Source organism: Somniosus microcephalus, chromosome 4, assembly GCF_052327205.1.
Source record: "Somniosus microcephalus isolate GS21.2 chromosome 4, FLI_Smic_1.0, whole genome shotgun sequence".
NCBI lineage: Eukaryota > Metazoa > Chordata > Chondrichthyes > Squaliformes > Somniosidae > Somniosus > Somniosus microcephalus.
In genome coordinates this window covers 228,860,910-228,885,712 of record NC_140990.1, presented here as the reverse complement: position 1 = coordinate 228,885,712, position 24,803 = coordinate 228,860,910, and the positions used below count along the sequence as shown (strand labels likewise).

Below are 24,803 nucleotides of genomic sequence, written 5' to 3'. Positions count from 1 at the left end.
CGCTACAGAGGGGGGCGCCACTGAATTTCTGGTCCGGGGCGCCCAAAAGGCGTTGCACACTCAAATGACGTCATAATCAGCTTGCGCCCATGAGCGGGCGCTAAGATTTAGCGCCGGCGCTAAATGCATGCTCAATATGGGGCGAGGCGCTAGGCGCCTTGCACCCGCCCGGAAATTGGCTAGCACCCCACTTCTCGGCCTCTTTAGGCGTTAATCGGTGGCACTAACAACCGAATTTCTCCCCCTTTAAGTTTCCCTTTTATGTCACCCACCAATCTATTCTTGTACACTGTAATGTTTACAACATTGAAGGGACTACTTTGTTTTGCAGATGTACATCCTTAGTTGCGAGCTTATATAACAGACGCGTATCGATTTGTATAGTCAGTGCCAAAGTTCCAGTTACCCAGTAAAGATCACTTGAAGTTACTCTCAGTCTCTGCTGCTTTATTATTTTATGTAGTTGTGTGTAGCGGTACAAACACAACAAATTGGCGACGAGAATTATGAACCTACGTCTTCCTATTCTGGCATCGCATCCAGAGGACACCGAAATTTGGAAGAAAGGAGCGAGAAGGTAGAGAAAACGGAGCATGCTTGCTAAGCTAGGCAGGGGATACGTAAGTCAAGTGAAAAGTGCACAGGACTTGCATGACGCTAGCTAACTAGTAAAGAAAGAAAAACGGGTTTGGAAAAAAAAATGGCGATGATTGGCACTATTGCAGCATTTGATAGCAGCATTGAAGACTGGGCAACTTACACCGAAAGAGTGGAGTTGTACTGTGAGGCTAATGGAGTGGAGGTAGAAAAGAAAGCCACTGTTTTGCTGAGTATTATGGGCACAAAGACATATGGGCTGCTATGTAGTTTATTAACTCCTGAAAAGTCAGCAAACAAAACATTGAAACAAATAGTGGACACACTCCAAGACCATTTAAGCCCCAAACCACTGCTCATAGCCGAAAGATTTAAATTCCATAAACAGAACCAGAGCAAAAATGAAAGCATTTCTGAATATTTGGCAAAGTTGCGCAAATTATCAGAACATTGCAATTTGGAGTGGGCTTATCAGATGCATTGAGGGACAGATTTGTGTGTGGCATGCAAAGTGAAAGCACACAAAAGAAGCTCCTGTCTAAAAAAGACCTCACATTGGAGAAGGCTCTAAGTATTGCAATATCAATGGAAGCAGCAGCACGTGGCGCTTTAGAAATTCAACAAAAATCCCTGGAATATTCAACTAATAAAATGTCACTGAAACAAGAAAAGACATGTTATCGCTGTGGCAAAATGTCACATGACCACAATGACTGTTGGTTTAAAGACAAAGGCCTAGAAATTCATTGTAGCCACTTTTGGGGCGGTAAAGTGGGGCGGCCGCTAAAGTTTGCGCCCGCCGCCAAATCGAGGCCACTTCTCCGATATTCATTAGCTTCGCCCTAAGAGTTCGCTCGAGCGCTAAAACTGGTGCTGGACGCCTCTCTTTGGGCGCTAAGCCGGAGGTGCTGATCAATAGCGCCGAGGCCGGGCGCAGCGCAGGTGCGGCCATCTCGTGATTGACAGCAGACACCCTGGCGCCGGCCAGCTCTTAAGGGGGAAGGGTCGACTGTGTCTGCTGCCACGCCCTGGATAGTGGAGCCCTCCAGCTAGGCCTGAACACTGCTGCTGGACCCAAATAGCGCCTGAAGCCATGCAGAAGGCCTGTGAACGTGCGCAGCGCTTCTCAGAGCATGATCTGAGTGTGCTGGTTGGCGCTGTGGAGAAGAGGCGCCATGTTTTGTACCCGGACAATGGCAAGAAGGTGCCGTTCCGCGTCTACAGGAGAGCCTGGAGGCATGTCGCCAGCAAGCTGTCAGCCAACAGCGAGGTCCCCAGGAGCGGTGTCCAATGCCGCAAAAAGTTTAATGACCTCACTCGCATTGTCAGGGTGAGTACCCTTTCCAGTGACCTCCTCATCCTTGCATGTGCACCTCACATTATGGGCAAAGGGACCTGAAAGCCCTAATGGCCAGCCCTCATCCAGCAGCGATGGGACAGGCATGAACATCAATTGCACATTCTGCACTTAACACACTGGCCAAACTATTCCACCATGGGAGGCAGTGCACACAAGATCAGGGCGACACACTGGCCAGGCTATTCCACCATGGGAGGCAGTGCACACAAGATCAGGGCGACACACTGGCCAGACTATTCCACCATGGGAGGCAGTGCACACAAGATCAGGGTGACACACTGGCCAGGCTATTCCACCATGGGAGGCAGTGCACACAAGATCAGGGCGACACACTGTACTTAGAGGCCGCCCTTTCTCTTGCAGGCCAAGCTTGCTAATAATCGGAAGAGCCGGACTGCGACCGGGGGAGGCCGACCCCAGATCCAGCCGCTCACCGAGCTTCAACATCGCGTGGAGCGCATCATGGGTGCCCGGGTGATTGGCCCTGTTGCATGTGGAGATGCCGACCCTGTTCTGGGCACCAATGGTAAGGACATCCACGTTTGGACCTCTCTCGTCCCACTTGCGCATCAGATCTACATCCTTTGCCACTGTCCGACCAATGCGCTGAATGCCACCACTCATGCATCCCTTGCTGACGCCCTCTCCTCAGTCTAAAGCTACTCTTGTGCCTTCCTGCTTTCAGATGGTGAGGAGGAGGTCCCTGAACTTGCCAGTGACAGCCCCTCAGAAGAGGAGCAGGAGGAGGAGCAAGAGGAAGGCGGCCCATCAGGGGAACCCTCAGCCGCGGCCACCCAGGCCAATGTAGGGGACACGTCTTCCCTGGAGGGGAGCGTGGCGGAAGTGTCGAAGGGGAGGGGAGCTCATGGGACCTGCGGCCTGCAGAAACGTGGGAGGGGGGTGGAAGCTCGGCGGCCTTCTCCCCAGAGGGGGTATGCGTCGGAGGGGAGTCCAATTGCTGGGCCCAGCGGCGTCCAGCAACGCAGGAAGGGTCGGCCAGCTCGGCGGCCTTCTCCCCAGAGGGAGAGTCCGGCCTCCAGTCCGGAGATGGTCTTCGCCGAGGAGATGGAACGCCTCGAGGACTTGTCCGCGGACTCGGAGCGCCGGCACACGGAGCTCATGGCGGCAGTGGCACGGTTGCCTGAGGCCATCGAGTCCCTCTCTCGGAGTGTGACCGAGTTCGGGCCCTCAGAGGCCACCAGTCGGGCGGAATTCCGGGCAGATCAGGCAGCGAGTCGGGCGGAATTCGGGGCAGCTTTGGCAGCGACTGGCCAGGTGATCAGTGGTGCCGTCCAGTCACTGGTTGCTCTGATGCAGTCAGTGAACAGGTCAACACGGGCACTCGCTGCTGCCACACTCGCTGTGTCAGCCAGGCATCACCAGGGCACCCGGCGCGCTGCAGCAGCACAGCGGTCTGTCCCTCGGCAGATTGGTGCACATGCTGCAGTGCTGGCCCGGGTGAGTGCCAGTGTCTCAGGCGACCAGCGAGCGCCTGCCATCCGCCAGCTTGCCCCCATTCCTCCAGCCGCCACTGCCACTCCCCCAGTGGAGCTGCCAGGAGCTGCTGCAGCGACTGATGCTGGCCAGCCACAGCTGCAGCATTCAACAGCCGCCCGCTCGACGGCCAGACCTCGACTAGGCCGACCCCCAAGGGCAACTGCTGTCACGACATGTGCCCCTCAGGAGCCTGCCCCCAGCCTTGCAGCAGCCAATGGCCTTACTTTGAGGAGGAGCAGCAGGGCGGGCAGGGGCCACACAAAGATGGCCAAGGCATCACCCTAGCGGGCCAAATAGTCGAATGTGTGGCCAGTTGTGTTTGTTTTTTGAGGCCGAGAATTGGATGTTTGTTTTTTGAAGGCTGATGATGTGATGTTTGTTTTTTACGAAGGCCGAGAATGACGGCCATTTTAGTTGCACCATTTTGTTAATCCTCTCCAGGTTGTGGGAGCGAGTAATGTGTTTGAGTGTTTTTTGGGGGTTTCGTCTGTTTTTGGTTTTCATGTGGGAAGGGACCTGAGTTTGAACAACAAAGCGTTTTATTTATTAACATTGTCCATGTTTGATCTTTGAAGTGTTTGTTGCCTTAACCGGCTGAGGGCTTGCGGAGCGGCTGCAATCATGTTCTTTCATTGGCACAAGCCATTCCCTGACAGGGGGCCTAGAAGTGACGTTCAATAAGCCGCCGACGGGCGGCCCTTGGACCTTGTGCCTCCCTCCTGGGCTGGTACTCCTCATCCTCCTCCTCCTCATGCTCCTCCTGCTCCTCCTCCTGAGGTGGTGGTCCAACGTGAGGTGGCAGTGCCTGAGTCCTGCGGATAGCCAGGTTGTGCAGCATGCAGCAAACGACGACGAATTGGGAGACTCGATCCTGCGAATACTGGAGGGCTCCCCCGGAGCGATCGAGACAGCGGAACTGTTGCTTGAGGACGCCGATTGTTTGTTCTATGATGTTCCTAGTCGCTTGATGGCTCTCGTTGTATGGCTCTTCAGCAGGGGTCGTGGGCGCGCGGCGCGGGGTCATGAGCCAGGTACACAAAGGATAGCCTTTGTCCCCGATAAGCCATCCTCTTGGGGGAGGCTGTGCCTGGAACATGTCAGCCACAGTTGTCTGTCGCAGGATAAAGGCATCGTGGCTGCTGCCTGGAAAGCGGGCATTGACAGCTAGGATGCGCTGCCTGTGGTCACACACCAGCTGTACATTGAGGGAATGGTAGCCCTTCCGGTTGCGGTAATCCTCGGCATGCTCAAGAGGTGCCCGCAAAGCCACATGCGTGCAGTCAATGGCGCCCTGCACCATGGGGAAGCCCGCTATTCTTGCAAATCCCACTGCACGCTGCTGCTGCTTGTCCAGGGTCATGGGGAAGGAGATGAATTGATGTCTCCTTGTGAAAAGGGCTTCGGTCACCTGGCGGATGCAGCAATGCACGGCGAACTGGGAGATGTTAGCGATGTCCCCAGTAGCGGATTGGAAGGAGCCGGTGGCATAGAAGTTGAGAGCCACCGTCACCTTCACTGCCACCGACAGAGACGTCCTGCGCATCAGCTGTGGCTGCAGATCTCTCTGAAGCAGCCGGCAGATGTCTGCAACCACCTCCCTTCTGAATTGCAGCCTCCTAACACACATCGCGGCAGACATGGTCAGAGAGGAGGTCTGCTGGCGGTATACCCTGGGTGGGTAAGGCCTCAGTTGGCGACGCCTGTTGCCCCCTCTGCGTCTAGCCAGGGCTGCCACTCTCTCACGGCGTCTGTAAGCCCTTCTGGCATAAGGCTGAAAGTCACCGTTGCCACCCAATGCAGCCCCCATTATATGCTGGCAAACACTGAGCTCTCAATGAAGGCAAAGATAATTGCTAAGCTCTGGCCTGAGCCAAAAATACCTGTCCTAGTGTTGGTCCAAACCAGTAAGCTCTCCTCCTTGGTCTCTGTCCAAAAAACCGTTGCACAAGAGTGAATGCTGCAAAATGGCGGCCCTTTATAGTGCAGGGTAAGTGCCCTTTAATTAGCGCTCCCCGTGGCCCGGCTCGGCTGTGTACCGTTCCACTTCACAGTCGTTAGGGCCGCCCGGCGCACAATGGGCCGGCGCGAGTGAAGTTCCGGTTTGGGGCGCACAAAGGGCGTTGCACTAGTAAATGACGTCATGATCTGCGCGCGCAGCAGGGCGCGCGCTAAGACTTTGCGCCGGCGCTAAATGTGTACTGAAGTTGGGGCGAGGCGCAGATCGCGCTGCGCCTGGGCGCTAAGCGCCTAGCGCTCGAGATCTACTCCTCCTAAGGCGCTAACGGCTGGCGCGCCCAACTGAATTTCTAGGCCAAAGACTGCAGACAATGTGGCAGACAAGGGCACATTGAAAGAGTCTGCAAAGCAAATACGAAGCAGAAAACTGATACAATACAGAGTAACAAGAAGGTACATCAAGTGACTGAAAACAAGAAACCTTTCAAAGAAAGACACAAGAAGGTACACCACGTGACTGGAAACAGTTCAGATAAAAAGAAAGTGACACAGACTCAGAGGAAGAGGATTTGGCTTGTCTGAAACTACACAGTGTGAAAGAGACAGAGGATTACAGAATTATATGGATTACTCCAGAAGTGGCAGGAGTTAGGCTGAAAATGGAGTTGGACACAGACTCAACTTTAACAGTGATCTCTGTACATGACTACAAATGACTGTTTCCACACATACCACTAAGGCCAACTAAAGTACTGTTAAAGACATACACAGGACAAAGAGTGTGCCCCAAAGATAAAATAAAACTGACAGTGACATACAAAGAAAAAAAAATACCGTAATTGAACCTCTATGTACTGAAAAATGGAGGACCACCATTGCTGGGACGCGAATGGCTCAGGAAAATACAGTTGGATTGGCATACCATCCAAGCACTGTTTGTGTCAGCAAAGGAGGACAGCAACGCCACTCCTGAGAGACTGTCACAAATACTCTCTGACTCTCAGGAAGTGTTCAAGAAGGGAATAGGAACACTTAAGGGCATGAAAGCAAAAATTAAGATTGAGGAGAACGCAAATCCAAAGTTCCACAAGGCTAGACCAGTGCCTTATGCAATTCGCCCTTCAGTAGAAGCAGAGCTGGAGAACTTGGAGCAGTTAGGGGTCCTGTCCAAGGTGGATTGGAGTGAATGGGCCACACCTATAGTTCCAGTGATGAAGAAAACCTCCAGCACAAAACCAGGAAAGCCAAGAAAAGTGCGCATCTGCGGAGACTTTAAAGTGACTGTTAACCCAGTCCTCCACACAGTACAGTACCCATTGTCTCGCATTGAGGACATCTTTGCTTCCCTGTCAAGAGGGGAACGCTTCACAAAGATTGACTTGGCCCAGGCCTATCTCCAAATGGAAATTGACGATGCATCAAAGAAGTACCTGACAATAAATACGCACAAAAGCCTTTACCAGTACAATCGGCTGGTATTCGGAATAGCATCAGCTCCTGCAACCTGGCAAAGGGCAATGGACCAAGTCCTGCAGGGGATCCCAGGTACTCAGTGTTATCTTGATGACATCATCATTACTGGCAAGAATGACAACGACCACCTTTCCAACCTTGAACAGGTGCTCATCAGGTTGCGGGAGTATGGGCTCTGAGCGAACCGAGACAAGTGTGAGTTTTTCAAGAAGGAAATCTCATACTGTGGACATGTGATTGACAAGGACGGTTTACACAAGTCTCCAGACAAGATTGAAGCTGTGATTAATGCACCAACACCTGAAAATGTGTCTCAGTTGAGATCACATCTTGGACTGGTGAACTACTATCACAAGTTCTTGCCCAACCTATCCACAGTGTTACATCCACTAACTGCACTGCTACAGACAGGGTCACAATGGAAGTGGAGTGACAGCTGTGAACAAGCTTTTCAAGAGAGTAAAAGACTCATTACTTCAGAAGAGGTGCTAGCTCACTTTGACCCATCCTTACCTATTCAACTGGCATGTGATGCTTCACCCCATGGCATTGGTGCCATGTTGGCACATAAGTTCCCAGACGGCTCAGAAAGTCCAATAGCCTTTGCCTCAAGATCATTGACTACAGCTGAATGCAATTATGCACAGATTGACCGAGAGGCCCTCAGCCTTGTGTGGGGAGTCAAGGAATTCAACCACTACTTGTATGGTCAACAGTTTACACTGTTAACTGACCACCAGCCTCTTGTTTCAATCTTCAACCCAAGGAAGGGCATTCCAGTGATGACGGCACAACGGCTGCAGCGATGGTCACTCTTCCTAGGGGCTCACCTGTATGACATTGAATACAAGGGGACCAAGCAACATGGCAATGCCGATGGTTTGTCACGTTTACCACTGCCGACCTCAGAGAGAACTACAACAGTTGACTCAGCAGAAGTATTTCCACAACAGTAGTTGAGCAGCTACCAGTGACAAACTCCCTCATTGAAAGAGAAACACGCAATGACCATACATTGTCAAAAGTTTATGACATCACTGTGAAGGGATGGCCAGCGCTTGGTGACTTATTGTTTCCAGCATTCTCAGCTAGGAGGGAGCAGTTATCAGTGTGTTGGGGAACACTGATGTGCAGCTCACGAGTTGTGATTCCTCCCAAGCTTCGTAACCAAGTGCTAGGTGAACTGCATGAAGGCCACTTAGGTATGGTAAAGATGAAAAACCTTGCCCGTGGATACGTGTGGTGGCCGGGAATTGACAAACAGATCGAGGACCTGACAAAGAGCTGCTCAGGATGTCAAAAGGTCCAGAACGCACCACCACAAGCCCCTCTCCATCCATGGGAATGGCCCTCATCACCATGGCAGCGTGTGCATATCGACTTTGCTGGACCGTTCATGGACTGCATGTTCTTGATTGCAGTCGATGCACATTCCAAATGGCCCAAGGTCATTAAAATGAAATTAACCACATTTGAAAAGACCATTTCAGTTCTGAGGACCATGTTCGCTAGAAATGGCCTACCAGAACAAATCTGCACAGACAATGGACGACAATTTGTCTTTGACGAATTCCAAGGTTTCATGAGGAAAAATGGAATCAAGCAATACACATCTGCCCCGTACCATCCAGCTACAAATAGCTTGGCAGAAAGATTCATGCAGACTTTCAAGAAGGCCATCAAAGCAATGTACAGCGAGAATCTACCACTGCAACACAAGATAGACAATTTCCTCTTTGCTTATCGGAACGCAGTACACGCAGCCACTAATCAGACTCCAGCGATGATGTTTCTGAACAGGAACCTGAGATCTCGCATGGACCTTCTTAAGCCGAATGTACATCGTGATGTAGAGAACAAACAGTTCAAACATTTGAATGCTAAGCCAACAAGAAGCTTCAGTGTGGGACAGTCAGTTCTTGCTTGTGATTTCCGGATGGAAAAGTGGCAACCAGGGACAATATCCACTGATGTATACTGTGGATGTGGGAGAGAACGTTTTGAGACGTCATGTGGACCAAATTCTGGATGTTCAGGTGGAAAACACCCCTATACCTCGCCCAGACTCACCTGACATGGAAACAGACACTCCTGATTCATCAGCATCAGCACCAGCCTCATCCATAGCTGAGAGCTCTACCTGTGCTGATAGCTCACCTGATGCACCTGTACCTGTACATTCTCATTTCCCAAAGCAAAAGAGTCTGGAGAGACGTTACCCAGAGAGGCAGAGGAGGCCTCCCCAGAGACTTGACTTGTAAAAGGGCTGTTGACAAAATAAAATGTTATGTTGGAATTTGAATTTTGTTACTTTTAAGAAAACAAAAAGGTTACTGTAAAGGCAGGCTCTGTATGTTAATTATAGAAATTTTGCGTTAATATACTATTTAACTAAAGGGGGAGGAAGTGTAATGTATACAACATTGAAGGGACTACTTTGTTTTGCAGAGGTACATCCTTAGTTGCGAGCGTATATAACAGACGCGTATCGATTTGTATAATCAGTGCCGAAGTTCCAATTAACCAGTAAAGATCACTTGAAGTTACTCTCAGTCTCTGCTGCTTTATTATTTTATGTAGTTGTGTATAGCGGTACAAACACAACATACACTTTTTGCCCCTCTTATTTCCTTTTACAGTTCTCCTCTGTACTTTTTGTATTCAGCTTGGTTCTCTACTGAACTATGACCAATTTATCATCATCCTCCTTTTTTCTGTTTCATTTTAATCTCTATATCTTTAGTTATCCAGATAGCTCTAGCTTTGAATGCCCTTCCTTTCCCCCTTGGGAATAGGTCTAGTCTGTACCCAAACTATCTGCTCTTTGAAAGTTTCCCATTCCTTATTTACTGTTTTACTTTCCAATTTTTGATTTTAATCCACCTTTGCCAAATCCCTTTTTAACTCCCTGAAATGAGTTCACCTCCAGTTGAGTATTTTCACATTTGATTTGTCCTTTTCCATAATTAATCTAAACCTAATGATATTGTGATCACTGTTTTCCAAATGCTTCCCCACTGAAACATGCTCCACTTTCCCCACTTCATTCCCCAGAACTAAATTCAGCACTGCTTCCTCCCTCATTGGGCTGGAAACATATTGATCAAGAACGTCCTCTTATACACATTCCAGGATTTTCTCCCTCTCTTTGCCCTTTACACTGTTATTTTCCCAGTCTATATTAGGAGACTACTCCATAGTTCTTGTATCTTGCTGCAATTTGCTCCTCTATCTCCTTCCCATTACTTGGTGGCCTGTAGTCTACCCAGCAGTGTAATAGCTCCGCTAATTCTAACCAAATAGATTCTGGCCTAGAAATTCCATACTGCTAAAAACCTGCCAGTGCTACCGCGGGCTGGTGTTAATGGCCGCCAAAATCAATGGTGCTGGCAGGACCAGTAAACTGGGCTGGTGGCTAACATTAACTTTAGCCCAATGCTAAACTTACCGTGCAAGGCCGTTTTCGTGCTGTTAGACCCGGCAGGAGGCCGCAATGTAGTGTGGCCATAGCATCATTGTAGCAAGAACAGCCTTCTATTAAAGCAAGGCTGTCATTTCAGAAAGCAGTTTGGTCCCTTCTTGGGGAACTGCCTTCTGAAATGAAAAAAATAAAAATCATGTGAAACTAGACAGATTTTAGCCCTTAAAGATTGACTGCCTTCTGGAAAAAAAAATTAACGTTAAAAAGAATTCCCAAATGGGAGTCTTCAGCTCTTAAAGCTGAATTGCCTTCTGCACCTAAAAAAATGGGAAAAGTGCTTCAGCACTAACAGAAATCGCTCAGCAAGCCAGGGCCTCGCATGCAGCTCTCCAGCTTTGTGCAGGGGGTCAACACTGTAAGAGAGGTCTCCTACCCACAGGGGCCAGGGGGCCCTCCAGAAAGAACAATGTGGGACCAGATCACCAAGGCCATCACTGGATTACTCCCAGTGCCACGTGCTAGTAAGTATAGGAATGGGAGGATAGAGCAGATGAATGCGTGGCTAAAGAGTTGGTGTAGGGGGGAGGGTTTTACTTTCCTGGATCACTGGGCCTGCTTCTGGGAAAGGTGGGACTTGTACAAGTCGGACGGGTTGCACCTGAACCAGAGCGGGACAAATATCCTTGCGGGGAGGTTTGCTAGCACTGTCGGGGGAGGTTTAAACTAACTTGGCAGGGGGATGGGATACAGAGGGGAGCTGAAATAGGGGGGGATGTGCTGCCAATTATGGAGGAAAAAACAAGTCAGCTTGGTAGACAGGGCAAATATATAAGGGCAAGGCTGGATGGCATCTATTTTAATGCAAGGAGTCTTGCAAATAAGGTGGATGAACTGAAGGTGTTGATAAACACATGGGAGTATGATATTGTTGCTATCACGGAGACATGGTTGAGGGAGGGGCAAGACTGGCAGCTCAATATTCCGGGGTACAGAATCTTCAGGCGAGACAGAGGGGGAGGTATAAGAGGAGGGGGTGTCGCAATATTAATTAAGGAGTCAATTACTGCACTAAGGAGGGATGATATATTAGCAGGGTCCTCTAATGAGGCCATATGGGTGGAGCTTAAAAACAAAAAGGGGGCAAGCACTTTGCTGGGAGTGTACTATAGGCCTCCAAACAGTCAGGGGGAGATAGAGGAACAGATATGTAGGCAAATCTCAGAGAAATGTGCAAATAATAGGGTAATAATAATGGGGGATTTCAACTTCCCCAATATTAACTGGGATAGTCAGAGTGTGAAAGGCTCAGAGGGTGTAGAATTCTTAAAGTGCATCCAGGAGAGCTTTTTGAGCCAGCATGTAGAAAGTCCTACAAGAGAGGGGGCGGTACTGGACCTAATTCTAGGGAATGTGGCCGGCCAAGTGGAAAAAGTGCTAGTAGGTGAGCACTTTGGTGATAGTGACCATAATATGGTAAGATTTAAGGTGGTCATGGAAAAGGACAGGGATGGGCCGGAAATAAAGGTTCTAAATTGGGGGAAGGCCGATTTTAATAGGATAAGGCAGGATCTGGCCAAAATGGACTGGGATCAGCTACTTGTAGGAAAATCCGCATCGGAGCAATGGGAGGCTTTCAGAAGGGAGATTGAGATCATACAAGGGCAACATGTTCCCATAAAGGTCAAGAGTGGTTCCAAAAACCACAGGGAACCGTGGATGTCAGGGGATATACGGGAATGGATTAGGAAAAAAAGGAGGGCTTTTGGTAGATACAAAAGGCTAAAGACGGAGGAAGCCCTAGAGGAGTACAAAAAGTGCAGGGGGATACTTAAAAAAGAAATTAGGAGATCAAGGAGGGGCCATGAAATAACACTGGCGAGCAAAATAAAGGAAAATCCGAAGATGTTTTATAAGTATATTAAGGGTAAAAGGATAACTAGGGAAAAAATAGGGCCCATTAGGGACAAAAGTGGCAATCTGTGTGTGGAGCCGGAAGATGTAGGAGGGGTTCTAAATGAATTTTTTGCATCTGTTTTCACTATGGAGAAGGACGATGTAGACATAGAAATAGGGCGGGGGGACTGTGATATGCTCGAACATATTAACATCGAGAGGGAGGAGGTATTGGCGGTTTTAGCTGGCCTAAAAATGGATAAATCCCCAGGCCCGGATGAAATGTACCCCAGGCTGCTGTGTGAGGCAAAGGAGGAGATTGCGGGGGCTCTAACACATATATTCAGGACCTCTCTGGCCACAGGGGATGTGCCAGAGGACTGGAGAACCGCTAATGTAGTACCATTATTCAAGAAGGGTAGTAGGGAAAAACCGGGGAACTACAGGCCAGTGAGCCTAACATCAGTGGTAGGAAAATTACTGGAAAAAATCCTGAGGGACAAAATTTGTCTCCACTTGGAGAGGCAAGGATTAATCAGGGATAGTCAACATGGCTTTGTCAAGGGAAGATCATGTCTGACTAATTTGATTGAATTTTTTGAGGGGGTGACTAGGTGTGTGGATGAGGGTAACGCAGTGGATGTGGTATACATGGATTTCAGTAAGGCCTTCGATAAAGTCCCGCACAGGAGACTGGTCAAGAAGGTAAGAGCCCATGGAATCCAGGGTGCCTTGGCACATTGGATACAAAACTGGCTTAGTGGCAGAAGGCAGAGGGTGATGGTCGAAGGTTGTTTTTGTGACTGGAAACCTGTGGCCAGTGGGGTACCACAGGGATCGGTGCTGGGTCCCTTGCTGTTTGTGGTCTACATTAATGACTTGGATATGAATGTAAAGGGTATGATCAGTAAATTCGCGGATGATACTAAAATTGGTAGGGTGGTAAATAGCGAGGAGGGTAGCCTCAGTCTGCAGAACGATATAGATGGGTTGGTCAGATGGGCGGAACAGTGGCAAATGGAATTTAACCCGGAAAAGTGCGAGGTGATGCACTTTGGGGGGTCTAACAAGGCAAGGGAATACACAATGAAGGGAAAGACCCTAGGCAAGACGGAGGGTCAGAGGGATCTGGGTGTGCAGGTACACAGATCCCTGAAGGCGGCGGAACAGGTGGATAAGGTGGTAAAAAAGGCATATGGGATACTTGCCTTCATTAGCCGAGGCATAGAATATAAGAGCAAGGAGGTTATGATGGAGCTGTATAAAACACTGGTTAGGCCACAGCTGGAATACTGTGTGCAGTTCTGGTCGCCACACTACAGGAAAGATGTGATCGCGTTAGAGAGGGTGCAGAGGAGGTTCACCAGGATGTTACCAGGGCTGGAGCGCTTCAGCTATGAAGAGAGACTGGGCAGATTGGGTTTGTTTTCCTTGGAGCAGAGGAGGCTGAGGGGGGACATGATTGAGGTGTACAAAATTGTGAGGGGCATAGATAGGATGGATGCTGAGGAGCTTTTCCCCTTAGTAGAGGGGTCAATAACTAGGGGGCATAGATTCAAGGTAAAGGGCGGGAGGTTTAGAGGGGATTTGAGAAAGAACTTTTTCACCCAGAGGGTGGTTGGAGTCTGGAACTCACTGCCTGAAAGGGTTGTGGAGGCAGAAACCCTCACAACATTTAAGAAGCATTTGGATGAGCATTTGAAATGCCATAGCATACAAGGCTACGGGCCAAATGCTGGAATATGGGATTAGATTAGACAGGGCTTGATGGCCGGCATGGACACGATGGGCCGAAGGGCCTCTATCCGTGCTGTATTACTCTATGACTCTATGACTCTATGACTACCAGCAGTGTCACCCCCATGACCTGGCTCCAGTGCCCAAAGAAGCTTTATAATCTCAGACCAGTGGTAAAAGCCAATGAATGCATCTTCAAAAGCCGTCTCCTACCAACTGCACCACTAGCCTCACACACTGCTCAATGCATGACCCCCCCCACCAATCACTCAACTACAAATAATCTACCAATCACGAGGCACACCTCTCATTCCTAGCTTCACCTCACTCCCTTGGAGGAGACGGTGCAGGCCATTCTTGGCAGGGGTATGGCTGAGCCCTTGGCCAGTGGCGGGGCTGAAAGGATACAAGATGCTGGTATCCTCATACATTAACCTCCTTCTCCCATCACCAGAACTCCACCCTTGTGCCTTCCTCATTTCACACACCCAAGAAATGCAGCCTGCCCAACCAGTGGTTGACCAAGAAGAGGGAGAGGAGAGAGAAGAATAAGATGAAACACTGTCACTCGATTTGACACCCCCAGCCACCAGATCCTCAAGGTCGACCAGCAAGGCCATTTGCAGTGTCTCCCACTGAAAGTCAGCAGCCTTCCACCAGTCATGCTGCAGTTACTGGGGTAGCACTGCATGACATCAGTAGGATAGGCAAAGGCGCACACACAAGACAGTCACTAAGGGAATGCATAAGGGTGATGAGTTGATTTCTAGATGTCATATTGGATGGATAGATGTATAAAGTTAGATTGGAAAGTTTGCTTTGTGGTGGCTTTTATTTCAGCATCATGGCCAAGAGGATGTTGTGATGGTCAGTAACAGAGGGAAGGTTGAAAGGGGAATTGAGGTTGTGGTCACTGGTACCACAGGCGGTTGATTCCATCCCGGATATGCCAGTCAGAAAGGGTCTGTCTGGGTTGTGTCCTTCCTTCTGTTTCCTCCTCTTCTGCTTCTTCCTCTTCTGTGTCTTACTCTTCCCTCTGTGAGCGGATGTTGTAAATCTGAAATAAAAGCATAAAATTTGGAAATACTCAGCAGGTCAAGCAGCACCGTGACCTGAGACATGAACTCTGTTTCTCTCTCCACGGATGCTGCCTGACCTGCTGAGTATTTCCAGCATTTTCTGTCTTCTCACAGGCCTTCCTTTACCATCCAAGGCCTTGCAAGCTTCCAGGAGCACTCCCTGCACACTTAAAAAAACTTTTAACATGTATTGCACCAAGCTACTACTTCAATAAAAAATTTTAAAAATCCAGTCCAATAGCTTCAATGCAAACTTACCTGAAAGATGTGTGTGTCCCTTTAAGAAGTGCTGACAAGGGGCTGGATTTTGCCAGCCCTGGGGAGGCGGGTTTGGAAGCGGGACTGCCGGGAAAATGGCAGAATTTGGGGGCGGGTGCCCAACCCGCCCCCAACTCTCCTCCATGCCATCTTGCCAGGAGGCGGGTGGCCGACCCGTGCCGGGTCCCATCTCCTCGAGGCGGGAAGGGGATTAATGCCAATTAACTGCCTGTTAACAGGTAGTTAACAAGCAGTTTTTTGGCTAATCCCTAATTTGAGCCCTGAAGTGTGGGCTTCCCGACGGCTCTGAACCTCGCCAGGGTCAGCGAGGCAGGCCGTCGTTCTGCGGGGGTCGGAGGGGCCGAGATGTCTGGTGTGCAGGTGAGTGATGGGTGCATGTGTACAGAGGTAAGTGTGTGAGGTGTGTGTAAAGTGTTTTAATAAGTTTTACTTACCTTCACTTCTTTGTGCAGGCTTCCTCCCTTCAGGTCTCGGGAATCCCTCAGCTCACTGGCACAGAAAGCAGAATGGCCACTGAACTATCGAAAGCTGCAGCCTTCTGCTTTCTGGTCAGGAAGGCTTTCTAATTGAGTCTTGAGTAAAGACACAACTTAGAAGACAGATTGTCAGTGTTTGACAGCTTCACACAGCTGTCAAACGATGACATTTCATCTGTCAAAAGCTCTTGACAGATGAAACGGCACTCGCTGACGTCACCTGTAACTGGCTTTCCCTTAATTGGCCTGCTAGGCCCGCTGGGTGGGCTTAACAAGGTCAATCAAGGGAAAGTAGCGTGAGTTAGCCACAAGTTGATGGAGGCGGCACTAAAACCCAACAAGTGGGAGACCCACCTCCAAAAGCTCCCCATTGACAAAATCCAGCCCTGTGTCTCTGATGGTCTGCTGTTTGCTTGCTTTTCAGAGCGAGCTTAGGACCCAGCGCTATGGTCCAAGTTCGCAGAGCATGACATTAAGTCGGCATTGCATGCTGACTGACGTCACGCTCTCCATATTTGCATCTTCATGGCCAGTGCTGCTATCGGCAGTGCTAAAGCCCTTACCAAAATGACGGGTGCCAAGTCCCGCGCCAGAGAAGGGCATTGGAGTGGCAGCCACCATTTTTTCCCAGGATTGAGGCACTAACTCGAGGCGTTAAGGTAAACAATTTCTGGGCCTCTGTCTTTGTATCCTCAAGTACATCGTCCCGTTCTAGTGCTGTAACTGTATATTTGGTCAATACAGCCACCCCACCCCCTTTCTTTCTTCCCCTATCTTTCCTGAATACATTGTAGCCAGGAATATTAAGTGCCTATTCCTCCAATTGTTTAAGCCAGGTCTCCGTTATTGCTCATATATCAGAATCCCATGTGGCTATTTGTGCCTGCAGCACACCAACTTTATTTACCACGCTCCGTGCATTTCCGCACATAAACTCCAACCCATCTTAGTCTGCCTTGCATTCGCCCCCTATTGTGTGGCCTGTAGGTAACACCTGGTGGCGGGGGGTGCAGCGAGGACTGGGGCGGGGGTTTTATCACGTCACAGATGTGCGAGCCTGGGACAGCAGTGGCCAAATTATTTTTTTGTGGCCCAGAGGAGCGTTCCTGTAACCACTGGCTCTCCAAAATTCGTTTAAAATTAGGGTTTTTGTGGCCTCTTCAGAGGTATTACCAGTAAAATTAGTTGGAGTGTATATGCTCTGACCAGTTCTGTTCTGAAATGGCAATCAGGGTCCTATGCATGACATAGGACTCCGATTTGCATGTTAAAAGGAGCCTACTATTCTGAGCCAGTGACCTCTACTGGCCAGAGCGTCATTCACAAACGCTGTTTTACCTACCATCCTGTAATGGGCAATCAAGATGCACCCATACTAGCGTGGGTGTCTGCCTTATGTAAATTAAACAGTTCACTCCATCCTGACCCCAAGTGAGGTCAGGAGCAGAGGTCACAAGTACCTGCTATGCCACACTTTCAGCGGTGGAGCAGGGCTGAGGATTTTGTGGAGCCCTTTTCTCCAAAGATTTTGTTTGTGTGATTTGTCCCTTTGTTTTATTGGAAAAAGTAAATCTTTTCTTTCTCTCTAGGGTATTGCTGGGGAATCAGGTAAACCTGGAAATCCTGGAGCTCAAGGTGTAAGAGTGAGTAAAATGAACACATATCAAAAATATGTCTTGTATATCATATGGAAATAGGTACGGCCTGATGATTTCATTATTATGAAGATTATCAGCTAAATTGTACATAGATTGCCTAAAGCTAATAGTTCATAAGAAGTATGACAAATACTGAATAGTGATTACAAGGCAATATCCTTACCAAGGAATGTAAGAGCATAAGAAAGGACATTAGGAGCAGGAGTAGGCTGTTCAGCTCCTCGGGCCTGTTCCACCATTCAATTAGGCCATGCCTGATCTAGAGTTCATGAATGTCAGGTTCAAAGTTTGAATTGTTTGTAACTATTGGCTCAAGTAAATTATTACTTTTTAATCATTCCAAGGCACCTGCCAGGGCCTGTTTTTATGACTGCCATTGCCAATGTTCACCATCACTAAGCTGCATATTTTTGATGCATGTTGACATTTGCGCAAAATCAGGACAAGTAATAGACTCCAATTCATTATCTAAGGATTCTATGGACAATGTGGGACCAATTTTCCTCTTGTCCCTCCACCCAGGCATGTCAGGCAGAAAATGGCAGAGGTGCGCTCTGCCCGAATGGACCTGAACCCACCCATATTTCTGGTTTCAGTCCATTACCATCCTTGGACATTCCCCAGGTGCAAAAACATCCCTTGGAATGGGCGTGTATCCAAAATTGAGAGAGAAAACTTGGCCACTGTTACAGGCCTAAGAGGTCTGCAGCAATGGTAATGGGTACCAGATTAGAGGCCTTCTGGCCGCTGTCCAAGAACAGCCGCCAGATGTCTTCCAGTTCCTTGCTGGAATTGGAAAGCAAAACATTATCTCTTTGGAGTTGAGAGGATGTTCCTGGCTGCTCCAAACTGAAGGTGCAACATATAAGACCCACTTTCAGCAAAGAGAAGGAAAATCAGCCACTATATCCTCCTACTGAAAAATACCCAGTAGATAGTTTCATAAAAATAAACTAAATAAAATCAGACACATTAAATTATATTAATGTATTTAAAAGTAATTCTAAGATGCTTACCTGTTTATATTTTTCATGACCTTTTAATTCCTCAATTCACTCAAAGTCATGTACAAATGTTTATTACGTCTGTACTTTTATACTCTATGCTCCTATTTATAACATCCAAAAAACTGTTGACCATTTTTATGGCTTTATCTACCTGCACTCACATTTTCAGGGAATTATGCATTTGAACACCTCGGTCTCTCTGTTCATCCACATTCTTCAAGGTCTTTCCATTGATTACATACTCTGATTCATAATTTTTTCTCCTAAAATGTATTACCTCACACTTCTCCACAGGCATAAGGGACCCTGTACTGACCCCTGGAGTGCAGCATTTTTTGGTGGGTTCAGTGCAGTCGAGTCCCTGCCCATAGAAAAAGCTCCGTTGGATTTTTTTATTGTACCAGTGCCTGCTGCAATCCTGCTTGAAACATGTAAATTAGACTTAAATTGCTATTGGCACCGAAACATTCCAATTCTCTCCTTAACGTCGATGGCAAAACTCCCCCAAAAATGGCTGTCTAAAAGGGGGATTGTTGCTGGTCAGTTGCCGGTAGTCAGGTAGGAGAGTAATAAAAGGTGCCTTGTCAGTATTTTTTTGACTGTTAAAATTTTGCTGCTCATTACTTGTTTCTTGCCATATTTTGCAACTCCATCTAATTAAAAGGTTCAGCAGTGCTCCTGGTGCTGTCACTTTTTTCACCTGAATACATTCTCCAACAGAGTCCATGGTGTTTCCCTTATGCATTCCCCTTTATTGTCTGGCTGTCCTGAGAGACAGAGGGGTAGAAATTGGTATGCATTGAGCCCATTTGTCAGGTGTAAAATGGGCGTAAAGCAAAGCAAATTGGCCATGGAACAGCCTGCGCCCAATCTGCGCAGGCATTGGTCCCACTACTAACTTCATCAGGCCCACTTTTAAGACAGGTGTTAAGCCATTTGAATATGTTATTGAGGCCTAACGCCTGGGGAAGGACTCCTTTACAAAATCAGCCAGCGATGAGAGGGGCAGGTGTCGGACCCACCTTGCTCAGGATTTTTCAGCGGTCTCTGCAGCCGCCAACAACAGGTAAGTGTAAACCTTCCTGTGGAATAAGGGTTTAAAAAATTTGTAGATGTGTACATTAATTTCACTAATTGCATTTTTAAAACTTTTAAGGGTCCTTCAGGTTTGACAGGCTCCCCTGGCAAAGATGGTAACCGCGGTTATCCTGGCCCGATTGGTCCTCCTGGTCCACGTGGTTTACGAGGAGAATCTGGCTCCAATGTAAGTATATAACAGAGACCTGGCTCAAAGATGGGGAGGATTGGGAATTTAATATTTCTGGCTACAGGTATTCAGGAAAGACAGGGAAGGAAGAAAAGGAGGGGTGGTGGCAGTATTGAACAAAGAAACTATTGTAGCACTGGAGAGGGATGATGTAGCTGAGGAGAAGCTGGAGCTGTTCTCCTTAGAGCATAGAAGGTTAAGAGGAGATTTGATAGTGGTGTTCAATATCATGAATAGTTTTGATAGAGTAAATAAGGAGAAACTGTTCCCAGTGGCAGAAGTATTGCGGCTGAAAATTCAGTAGCCTTAGCGCCTCATTTGAGGCGCTAGAGGGCCTTGCGCCGGAGTTATGGCCAGTAGTGAAATTCCCTGGGGCCCTAAATCGGCGTTGCTCCGGTAGCGCTGCGCCGGCACCGATGACGTCATCGGTGTGCGCAGCGTCCCGGTTGCCGTGGTAACCCGCCCGAACTCCGAAATTGAGTTGCGGCCGCCTCGCCCGTGGCAGCCGCAACCAGCGTTTTGTCAGAGGTGCCTTACTGCAGTTAGCGCCGGCGCATTAAAGGCTCCGCGGCGGCCGGCCGCTTTCCCGCCGGCCGCCTGCCCGCAGCTCCCTCCCCAGACTTCTCTCCCCCCACCCCCCCCGGAACAGATGCAAGCCCGGCACTTGTCCGAGGTGCCGGGCTCATTTTTAAGCAGATTTGCGCGGGCCGCGGCCGGGTGCAGGCAGCTCCTCCTTAACGGAAGGAGGAGGCCTGCACTTCCCCAGCCTGCCGCACCGCATCGGGTGCCGCAGCACCGGAATTGCGGCGCGAAACGGCAGTTAGCGCCCTTTTCCAGGCGCTAAGACCCTTCAGTAGCGCTGGCAGCCGTTTGGGCGCGGCGCCACTGAATTTTTGGCGCGCACAGGGGACTTAGCGCCGGCACTAATTTCCGGCGCTAAAGCCCTGGCTAAGCCAAAACCCAATTTCTAGGCCTTGGTAACTAGAGGACACAGATTTAAGGTGATTGTCAAAAGAACCAGAGGTGACACGAGAAAACATCTTTTTACACAGCGAGTTGTTGAGATCTGGAATACGCTGCCTGAAAGGGTGTTGGAAGCAGATTCAATAGTAACATTCAGAAGAGAATTGGATAAATACTTTAGAAAACATTTACAGGGCTATGGGGAAACGAGCAGGGGAGTGGGATTAATTGAATAGCAGTACCAAAGAACAGGCACAGGGACGATGGGCCGAATGGCCTCATTCTGTGCTGTATCATTCTATGATTCTAAACCAAATGCCTGTGAGGTTATATACTGAAATTACAATCAATTATACTTCAGTAAAGGAACACTAAATATAAGCAATGTTGTTTGTTTTCAACTCCATAGGGTCCTTCTGGTGATTATGGCCCTCCTGGTCTTCCTGGTCCCCCTGGCCCTCCTGGTCCCTGTTGTGGATCAACAGCACTGCGTGGTGATGGAGAGAAGGGTGTAGTGTATCCAGGAAATCACTACTATGGCGATCAGCCTGCTGAATCTGCAAACCTACAGGGGCAAGAAATAATGGATGCCTTGAAATCCCTTAACAGCCGAGTGGATACTGTCCTGAGCCCAGATGGATCGCAAAAGAGCCCTGCCCGTAGTTGCCGTGATCTAAAATTTTGCCATCCAGAATTTAAGAGCGGTAAGGAAGCCATTTGAGGAGATAATTACATTTCTATTTTATACTGGATTAAATTTATTGTAATTTATGAATACAAGTCTAGGGATAATATGATAGAATTCTTCATTAAGATGGAGAGTGAAGTAGTTGACTCAGAGACTAAGGTCCTAAATTTACATAAAGGGAACTATGATGGTATGAGATGCGAGTTGGGTAGGATTCATTGGGTAATGTCACTCAAAGGGTTGACGGTGGATAGGCAATGGCAAACATTCAAAGACCGCATGGATGAACTACAGAATTTGTTTATCCCAGTTTGGCATAAAAATAAATCAAAAAAGGTGACTCAACCGTGGCTAACAAGGGAAATTAGGGATAACATAAGATCCAAAGAGAGGACATATAAATTGGCTAAAAAAAGCAGCAAACCTGAGGATTGGGAGCAGCTTAGGATTCAGCAAAGGAGAACAAAGGGATTAATTAAGAGGGGGAAAATAGAGTATGAGAGTAAGCTTTCAGGGAACATAAAAACTGACTGTAAAAGCTTTTATAGATATGTGAAGGAAAAAAGATTGGTGAAGTCAAGTGTAGGTCCCTTACAGTCAGAATCAGGGGCATTTATAATGGGGAACAAAGAAATGGCAGATCAATTAAATACATATTTTGGTTCTGTTTTCACAAAGGAGGACACAAATAACCTCCCAGAGATGTCGGAGAACATAGGGACTAATGAGAGGGAGGAACTGAAAGAAATCAGTATTTGTAGGGAAATGGTGTTGGGGAAGTTGACGGGATTGAAGGCCGATAAATCCCCAGGGCCTGATAATCTACATCCTAGGGTACTTAAGGAAGTGGTCCGGGAGACAGTAGATGCATTGCTGGTCATCTTCCAGAACTCGATAGACTCTGGAACAGTAGCTAATGTTACCCCACTATTCAAAAAAGGTGGTAGAGAAAAAGCGGGAAATTATAGACCGGTAAGCCTGACATCGGTAGTGGGGAAAATGCTAGAGTCCATTATAAAAGATGTAATAGCAGAGCACTTGGAAAGCAGTGACAGGATCGGACAAAGTCAAGATGGATTTACAAAAGGTAAATCGTGCTTAACTAATCTATTGGAATTTTTTGAGGATGTAACTGGTAAAATAGATAAGGGAGAACCAGTGGATGTGATGTATTTGGACTTTAGGAAGGCTTTCAATAAGGTCCCGCATAAGAGATTAGCGTGCAAAATTAAGGCACATAGGATTGAGGGCAAGGTATTGACTTGGATAGAGAACTGGTTGGCAGATAGAAAGCAAAGAGTTGGAATAAATGGGTCGTTTTCCGAGTGGCAGGCAGTGACAAGTGGGGTACCGCAGGGATCGGTCCTAGGACCCCAGCTGTTCACAATATATATTAATGATCTGGACGAGGGAATTGGATGTAATATCTCCAAATCTGCAGACGACACAAAGCTGGGTGGGAGGGTATGCTGTGAGGAGGATGTCGTGAAACTCCAGTATGATTTGGACAGGTTGGGTGATTGGGCAGAAACATGACAAATGCACTATAATGTGGATAAATGTGAGGTTATCCACTTTGGTGGCAAAAACAGGAAGGCAGATTATTATTTGAATGGCAATAGATTGGGAGAAGGGGAAGTGCAAAGAGACCTGGGTGTTCTTGTGCGCCAGTCGCTGAAGGTAAGCATGCAGGTGCAGCAGGTGGTTAAGAAGGCAAATGGTATGTTGGCCTTTGTAGCAAGAGGGTTCGAGTACAGGAACAAGGATGTCTTGCTGCAGTTGTACAGGGCCTTGGTGAGACCACACCTTGAGTATTGTGAGCAGTTTTGGTCACCTTATCTGAGGAAGGATGTTCTTGCCATGGAAGGAGTGCAGCGAAGATTCACCAGGCTGATACCTGGGATGGCAGGAATGACGTATGAGGAGAGATTGTGTCGATTGGGCTTATACTCACTGGAGTTTAGAAGATTGAGAGGGAATCTCATCGAAACCTATAAAATTCTGTCAGGCCTGGACAGACTAGATGCAGGAAGGATGTTCCCGATTGCCGGGGAGTCCAGAACCAGGGGTCATAGTCTAAGGATATGGGGTAAGCCATTTAGGACTGAAATGAAGAGGAATTTCTTCACCCAGAGAGTGGTGAACCTGTGGAATTCTCTGTCACAGAGGGCAGTGGAGGCTAGTTCATTAAATATATTCAAGAAGGAGTTGGATATATTTCTTAAGGCTAAAGGGATCAAGGGATTTGGAGCCGTCGGGAATTCCACATTTCAACAATGAAAATAGGGATTAGGCTAAAAACTGCCTGTTAACTACCTGTTAACAGGCAGTTAATTGGCACTAATCCACTTCCTGCCTCGGGGAGGTGGGTCCCATTGCGGGTCGGGTACCCACCTCCTTTGAAACTGGCATGGAGGCGGGTTGGGGGCGGGATGGGTTCGTGCCCCCCGATTTCGGGATTTTAACCCCCCACACACCTCCAATCCCGCCTCCCACGGCCCAATGAAAATCCTGCCCAACATGTTTGTATGATCTTCCTCTGTTATTTTAATGGAGGTGCTAAAAGAAATAAATGGGTTAATGTCGCTGTTAAAGTAGCAGAGAGAGGAATATGAAGCATATACATTAATTTCTACCCTGTTAAACAATTATCACTGCCTATTGTACTAAAACTTCCAATAAATGGTCAGGAAGGTTTCTACTTTTGCCCCTTCACAGTTGCCAGAGACACAAAATCCTTCTCCATCCCTGGCTGGAGCCATGCTTTCTGGAAGTGAAAGAACCATTGGCTATTAAAATCATTATTAAATAAACAGAGGAGAAATTAAGGACTCAGATGGCTAGTTTATTTGTTGGTTGTTTTACATCATAAGGCAGAGATTTGTAAGCATCTTTCGACAAAATTACTCGGCTTACTTTTAATTTTTACTGAACACAATTTCTGAATAAAACAAAGAAAAACATGTAATTCAAAAAAATTAGATGCTTGTGAGGCTTTTGTGGAAGTGTTTAGAAAAAGATTAAACGTGCAGACATGTACCAGAATATCAGGGCAAATACTCTATTTCAGGAAATTAGACAACCCAGCTTTTTGGTTTTCCATCATTAAAAATTAATAAACAGAAAAATCACAGGCTCTGAGTGAGCAATTTCCCAATCTGTACTCCCAGCGCGGAAGCAGAAAATAACCCCTATGGAGCCTAGAGTTTTAGGATTTATTAAAAGCTGTTGCAGAATTTTCAACAGGCAAGTACTTGACAGCAAGTGCTCTTATCATCACTCCTTGGGAATGTGGTGACTAACCGCAATAATAAAAAATCACCACAAGTGAACAACCACAATAATGCAAAAATGTGTATTGCAAAATATTGCATTGCAGTAAATATGTTGTCTGAGATGTTGCTCTTGAATTATTGGAGCGGGCTATTTTTGGCCATAGTAGGAGTTACGCT

General features: G+C 47.8%; 1 protein-coding gene across 1 annotated transcript in view; it reads left to right on the top strand.

The window, feature by feature from the left end:
- Positions 1-24,803, top strand: part of LOC147120255 (uncharacterized) — a 345,184-nt gene that overhangs the window by 305,365 nt on the left and 15,016 nt on the right. The window contains exons 46-48 of the mRNA XM_085985900.1: positions 17,358-17,411; positions 19,590-19,697; positions 21,073-21,367. Of these exons, the coding sequence (XP_085842026.1) occupies positions 17,358-17,411; positions 19,590-19,697; positions 21,073-21,367 (457 nt within the window). The remainder of the gene's footprint in view (positions 1-17,357; positions 17,412-19,589; positions 19,698-21,072; positions 21,368-24,803) is intronic.